The sequence below is a fragment of the Protobothrops mucrosquamatus genome, unplaced genomic scaffold (assembly GCF_001527695.2).
Source record: "Protobothrops mucrosquamatus isolate PMUCROS unplaced genomic scaffold, P.Mucros_1.0 scaffold355, whole genome shotgun sequence".
Taxonomy (NCBI): domain Eukaryota; kingdom Metazoa; phylum Chordata; class Lepidosauria; order Squamata; family Viperidae; genus Protobothrops; species Protobothrops mucrosquamatus.
In genome coordinates, this window is record NW_015386690.1 from 16,991 (window position 1) to 24,225 (window position 7,235).

The window sequence follows — 7,235 nt, forward strand, 5'->3', positions numbered from 1 at the left end:
TTACTCTCTGGGGAACCTATTAACAAATGTCTCCAAGGACGTATCTCAACTTATACTTTTTAAATGCTGATTTATTTAACTGATTGTTAAAGAGGGATGTTGCTGCCTTGGAATTAATCATATGCTAAGTTTATTTCTGGGGAAAAGTGTCACAGGATGGAGGAAAATAAAAACATATCCTATGTGTAGGCACAGCCATCAGAATTCCAGTCTAAAAAAGACTGAATTGGAAGTGACTACGTGAGATCTTCCTGCTGAAAGTTTGGGGTGTGGAGATGAAAATAGAAGCCACTACTTCTTTTCTTCTTCCAAATGCAAGCTAGACCTCTCACTGATGATCATCCCAAAGTTTCATTCTTGGGGCCACTAGTTTCTCCCAGTTCATGTACACCTTATGAGAAGGATTCTTGTGATGCTTTCAGATACAGTATGTATTGTGCAATTGTCTATGCATGATTCAGAGGTAGCAACAGGAAGCCCCCAGGAGTTATGATCAGTCTGGTGACCTTTTCCTCCCATCACTTATATCAGGTATGGCCAATAGGAAATCATAGGAAGAGCTATAAGGTCTGAGGACCTTAAACTGGGAAAAGGACAATTCTAGTTCACATTTGTCCTCAACGGCTTCTAACACTACCTCTCAGTGGTATTATAAGCAGCACAGCCTCACTATCCATGATAATACAGAAATCTATAACTTCCAATATGCTATGTGAAGTAGCACAGATGATGAGAGTCATTCATAGAACCTCGGCAATTATGTTTTCATGGTTAAATTGATTTATAATATAGAATTTCACTTTCAGAGAACCAATTGGGTTCTTCCTTCCAGAAGACATAGACTTCAGTAAATGCATGCCTGAAGAAAAGCCTTAGATGAAGGCATAATTCTGCCTGTCAATCAAGAAGGTATAACTGACAGCACAAAGGAGAAAGATGCAAAACTCCATTGATAGAAGATAGTACAGGAGGGAATGGTTATTTTCACATCAATGTCACCCAAGAGATTTTATCTTATTATTGCAAGTTCTGCATGACTTAAAAGAAATGTCTTTTATGGTCAGTGTGTTTTACCTGTACCAATAGAAGAACTGAAAGCCACTTATGGTAAGTTAAAAGAGTTCCTACATGGTTCTCTCAATGTTCCCCTAGTGTGCTTTTGAGCTCCGCATATTTTGTTGAATATACTTACTTAAAGAATACTTTACTTGGTCAAGTGTGATTTATCTCTGGTGTAGAAGCTCTCAGTGTTTAATGGAATAGAATGGAGTGGAGTGGAGTGGAGTGGAGTGGAGTGGAATGGAATGGAATAGAAGAGAAGAGGAGAGGAGAGAAGAGAAGAGAAGAGTTGGAAGGGACCTTGGAGGTCTTCTAGTCCAACCCCCTGCTCAGGCAGGAAACCCTATACCATTTCAGACAAATGTTTGTCCAATCTCTTCTTAAAAACTTTCAGTGTTGGGGCATTCACAACTTCTGGAGGCAGATTGTTCCACTGTTTAATTATTTTAACTGTCAGGAAGTTTCTCCTTAGTTCTAGGTTGCTTCTCTCGTTGATTAATTTCCATCCATTGCCCCTTGTCCTGTCCTCAGGTGTTTTGGAGAATAACTTGACCTTTTCTACTTTGTGGCAAGAGGTTTATATACAGTACTGTATCTTTATGTCCTTATATAAAAAGAAGTATCTTCATATACTTCTCTATAAAGGCATTCATGCTAGAGTTTTAATATTATAGACAGTCTTTGATCATGAAATATGGGAAAGAATAATTTGAGTGAATATCACATAATAGCAGCAATGCCCCCTTCCTCCATAAAAACAAGTTCTTGTTTTATTAAAAACCACACATTCAGTGACTGAAAACAATGATCCAACCAAAATATCTTCTTTTGCAGAGTTATATTTTGAAGAAAAGTTGACCATCAGTTCTCAGTTTCTGCTCCTTGAGAGAAGTCATTTCAATGGTGGTACATTTCTATCAGAAGAGGAATGAAGGAGTAGAACCCAATCTCTTGACTTCAGGAGACTGTTTTTTTTTGTGTGTGTGAGAGAGAGAGGTCTCCAGTTTTGAACTGGGGACTTAAGAGAAGAAGGCAATATATATATTTTCTAACGGCACCAATCTGCAGTGGATTTTTTTCTTTTTTTTATTTTTCTCCACCAGCAAATTCGCAATGAGAACTAGGGCTCAGAATAGCACAACACAAGTGACAGAATTCATCTTAATTGGCTTCCAACTACCTAGGCCCATGGAATTCTTCCTTTTTTCATTGATTCTGGTTGTGTTTTTTTTCACCCTAGCTGGAAACCTCATGATTATCACTCTGGTATGCATGGACCAACGCTTGCAAACCCCCATGTATTTCTTCCTTTGTAACCTTTCCTTTTTGGAGATATTTTTTGTTCTGACAATCACACCAAAGATGATGATAGATCTAGTTTCTCAGAACAAATCTATCTCTTTCTTGGGCTGCATCAGTCAGTGCTATTCTTATTTCTTCCTTGGTACCTGTGAAATCATCCTGATTGCCATAATGGCCTTTGACCGCTACATTGCCATCTGTCATCCGTTGCGCTACACGATCATCATGAATGGACGGGTTTGTGTGAATTGGATATTGGTGTGCTGGATTGGTGCTTTCATGAATAATTTTGGCCCCATTGTTCTCCTGAGCCAACTGTCCTTCTGCAGCTCTAACGTTATTGATCATTTCTTCTGTGACTATGCTCCACTGATAAAGCTTTCTTGCAATGATGTAGATACTCTCCTGACTCTGGAATCTACCCTCTCTCCTCTGGTGTTACTCAGCTCTTTGTGTGTAACTGTTGTCTCTTACCTCTACATAATTGTGACTGTCTTCAACATGCATATCAGTGGCAGCCGTGGGAAGACTTTTTCAACCTGTGCCTCTCATCTAACAGTTGCTTCCATCTTCTATGGCAGTGCCATCTTCATGTACTCTTTGCCCAGCAAGGGTCGTTCTCTGGATGTCCAGAAAGCTGTGGCAGTTCTAACTGCTGTGGTCACCCCATTACTGAACCCTTTTATTTACACTTTACGGAATGAGAAGGTCAAGGATGCTTTCCGAGACTGTTTGCAAAGACTGTTTGAATTTTGTGAGAAGAAACCAGTGATAACACTTAGCCAACCTTGGATGATCTCAAACAAATCAACTTAGAGTTGGAGCTTGTTGATACATGGATAAGAGAACTATCACCTACTGCTGTAGTCTAGACTGGGATCTCAAAAATACATTCCAGAAGAGCACAATGAAAAAGGGACTTCTGTGCTGCTACTAGGAGAACAGCATGGGTATGGCCACAGTTACATCAGAGTTAAATTTTGTGAAAGGTGGTTTTTATATTATGATGGATTGTTCAGGACTTGGAAACAATCTGTGTACATTTTGATGCTTTGAAATTGTTGCATTTCTATTTCTAGTTGTNTTGAATGAAGACTAGCACTGAAATTCTCCTCTATTGGGACTAGAATTCTTGCTTGGCTGTTCCTTAGATCTCAGCACTCTTGGTTGATCTTTCACTCTTCTTGGCTTTTAATTTCTAAGTTACTATTAGAGGAATGTAACTGGTGATGTAGTTTCAAATATATGTGTAAGTATGCAAGGAACAGAATTATTTTCACCCACGTAATGTGAAACTGTCACATCATCCTTTTGAAAAAAAATCATTTTGGGTTGCAGTATCAATACTATTTAAGAAAAAAAAACAGCTGACATAAATTGATTTGTTTCCTAATTATAATTTAAGTCTTATATGAGAAATATTTGCAAATCAGGAACAGAACAGAAATGATATAAACAAATAATGATGTATATTTAGAGGTATGCAACTATGGAAGCTGGGAGGAAATAAGTAAGGTGTTGTGTCTGGATACAGATCAATGACTTTTGAGTCATCATAGCATGGTTCTAGTGGAGAAAAGGTGACGTATTTCCTACATATTTTGTGACATTCCAGATGGATTATACACTACCCATGATTCAACAGATCACTTCTTTTCATTATTTCTCCAATCATGTCCCCCCTCCCTAAAACAGGAATGTCTCAATGCTTCGTGTGACAGCTATTCTGCCACTATTTCCTAGCTTTATAAGAAAAGTACCTATCAGCCACATAGTCAGATGAACAGAACAGAACAGAACAGAACAGAACAGAACAGAACAGAACAGAACAGAACAGAACAGAATAGAATAGAATAGAATAGCTTTGTTGGCCAAGTTTTATCGGACACACAAGGAATTTGTCTCTGATGCATAAACTCTCAATGTACATACAAATAACAAAGTAATCTAATCATAAGACACCCATAAGAGAATGTGATAGAAAAGATAAGCTATATCCTTAGACATAAGTCAATAAGACATAAGACAGTATTGTGGGAATTACGTGTTTTAGCAGAAGCACCTAATTCCCACAATAACTCCCCCACAGAAAGAAATGGGAGGGTGAGATTGGGAATCATGAATGGTCAAGAGGAAGAGTTGCATTCAACTAGGAAATTAATTTGGTGTGATTTTTAAATACAGCCTAATTATTTAAAACTTTTACATAGTCACCCACCTTATAACCAACTTTCAATCCAATCCAATCCAACCTAACCCAATACCATTTTAATCCAATCCAATCCCACCCTGACTTTGCTAACACATTTGCACTGTGTGCTTCAAAAAGTAACAAAGCCTGTATCATAGTTACATATCACAGAGGTTGGGTTCACAGAGGTTAAGTCAAAAGCAAACCACAACAAAACTTGGTATGTTGTATGACAGAGAACAAAACAAAGCACAAAGTATGAGGAACATGAGCACAATGATTTTCTCTGTCTTTGGGTTTGACATCAATAAAGGAATCAGATACAGAATACTTGAGGGGTCCTTGGTGCTCTCTGAGCTTGTTCATTTTCTTGCAGACATTTCATTACCCAAACTAGGTAACCTGCTCAGTTACCTAGTAATACCTGGGGTATTGTTTACTTGATTATTGGTCGGATGTTAACATTGGAGTTAATCTATGCTGATCTGGTTGCCGGTTGCTGGTGGAGAGGTGCTTGTTAATGTCTTTTCAATAGACACATAGACATTAACAACATCTATAGACTATGCAAAAGGGACTATCACCCAGATCAAAAAGATGCAAAAAGACCCAAGCACTTCTCCATCAGCAATCAGCACCCAGAAAAGCATAGATGAACTCCCAGATTAAAATCAGACCAACAGTCAAGTAAACAATACCCCAATCAAGAAACTGCCAATGAAGCCAATAGCAAACAGCCTAATCAAAGAATCTCTAAGACCATTCCCACCAACACAGATAGGCAAGCCACTAGCAAGAGAAAGAGCAATTAGACTTATATACCGCTTCACAATGCTTTACAGCCTTCTCTAAGCAGTTTACAGAGTCACCATCTTGCCCCCAACAATCTGGGTCCTCATTTTACCAACCTTGGAAGGATGGAAGACTGAGTCAACCTTGATCCGGTGAGACTCGAACTGCCAAATTGCTGGCAGCTAGCAGTCAGCAGAAGTAGCTGCAGTACTGCATTATAACCACTGCACCACCTTGGCTCTATAATATAGAGTAGAACAGGGGTGTTCAAACGTGGCCCTTTTATGACGTGGACTTTAACTCCCAGAATTCCTCAGCCAAGCATGCTGGCTGAGGAATTCTGGGACTTGAAGTCCAAAAGTCATAAAAGGGCCAAGTTTGAAGACCCCCTGGAGTAGAATTTACATTAGAACAGGGGTCCTCAACCGAGGCAACTTTAAGACTTGTGGACTTCAACTCCCAGAATTCCTCAGCCAGCAAAGTTAGACTAGAATATAAACTGACAGCAAACCCCACTCCTTACTAGCACTGATGATGTTACCTAGTTTGGGTAATGAAACATCTGCAAGGAAACAAGCAAGCTCAGAGAGCACCAAGGATCCCTCATGTCAACCCTGAGCAGCAAATATTCTCCTTTATTAGTAACAGAATACTTGATACAGATTCCTTGCAATGCATTTCTTTGCTCCTGAGGGATCTTCATGAGCAAGACTTGAATCCCTCTTATATTACATGCTTCAGAACAGTATAACTAGTTCCATTGCCTATGAGAGGTTGCTTCTGTGTTCATTGCCATAACATGTTATTGAAGACAAAGACAGAGACATTGAAGAGGTACATCCATGAGCCACGAAGACGAGGCATCTTCTCAAAAGCCCTGAGAATGGAGAATGTTATGCTTCCCAAGCACTGAATTAAGAGGTAATATTTTAACAGATGCTTTTTCTTTGCTTGATATGTAGGCATAATGAAACACAGTTTAACCATCTACAAAATGGCTTCTACCAGCAGAAATTAAAATGAGACAATAGCATAACATCATAACAATGATATGAATACTTTTATATGTAGATTGCAAGGGGTGAAAATGTTAGGCATCAAAAATAAGGGAATCAAATTTGGTAGTTCCTTTTTTTTCCAATACTTTTTTCAGTATTGGAGTACCACAACTTCTGGAGGCAAGTTGTTCCACTGATTAATTTTTTTCACTGTCAAGAAATTTCTCCTTAATTCTAGGTTACTTCTCTCTTTGTTCAGTTTGCATCCATTGTTTCTTGTCTTGCCTTCTGGTGTTTTGGAGAATAGCTTGACCCCCCACTTGTTTGTGGCAGCCCCTTAAATATTGGAACACTGCTATCATGTCATCCCTAGTCCTTCTTTTCATTAGACTAGATGTACCCAGTTCCTGTATGTATTTTAAGCTTCAGCCCTCAAATCATCTTTATCTGTTCACATTGATTATGTTAACATTCCTCAGTTCCCATTGATTTTAGGTAAAAAATATTGAAAGAGAATTTGAACCCATCTCAGAAGAACAGTCTGGAGAACATTGAGCAAAGGTGAGATAACCAAAATATCATCGTCCAGAAACAGATCTTTGCATGTCCACAAGGATGAATTGTTTTTGAAAGGCTGAAACACGGAGGGATCCCTGGTAGCTCCACTTGGATTAACCACACTCAGAAGTAGACCACAGTGAAGAATTGCCCTGTTTGGAATAATATATCAGAAGAATCATGGTCTGATTCAAAGCATCAGGTTTTTAACTTCTCTTTGATTTTTAATGCAAAGAATGGAAACTGATAAGCTGATGCCCATTTGAAACATGCAATTAAAAGAAGAATGGGGATCTGGAAATTAATATCTTCACTCTGTTTTTAGGAATGAACTA

General features: G+C 38.7%; 1 protein-coding gene across 1 annotated transcript; it reads left to right on the forward strand.

Annotated features, from left to right (window-relative positions):
* The first annotated feature begins 2,185 nt into the window (after positions 1-2,185).
* Positions 2,186-3,358, forward strand: LOC107287140 (olfactory receptor 6M1). Its single transcript, XM_015815607.2, has one exon. It carries the CDS (start codon positions 2,248-2,250, stop codon positions 3,175-3,177), a length of 930 nt encoding a protein of 309 aa, XP_015671093.2. The 5' UTR covers positions 2,186-2,247; the 3' UTR covers positions 3,178-3,358.
* Positions 3,359-7,235: the final 3,877 nt, after the last annotated feature.

What these genes read in the sequence shown, in the direction of transcription:
- LOC107287140 (XM_015815607.2), top strand. Translation starts at nt 2,248, where the DNA reads ATGGAATTCTTCCTTTTTTCATTGATTCTGGTTGTGTTTTTTTTCACC.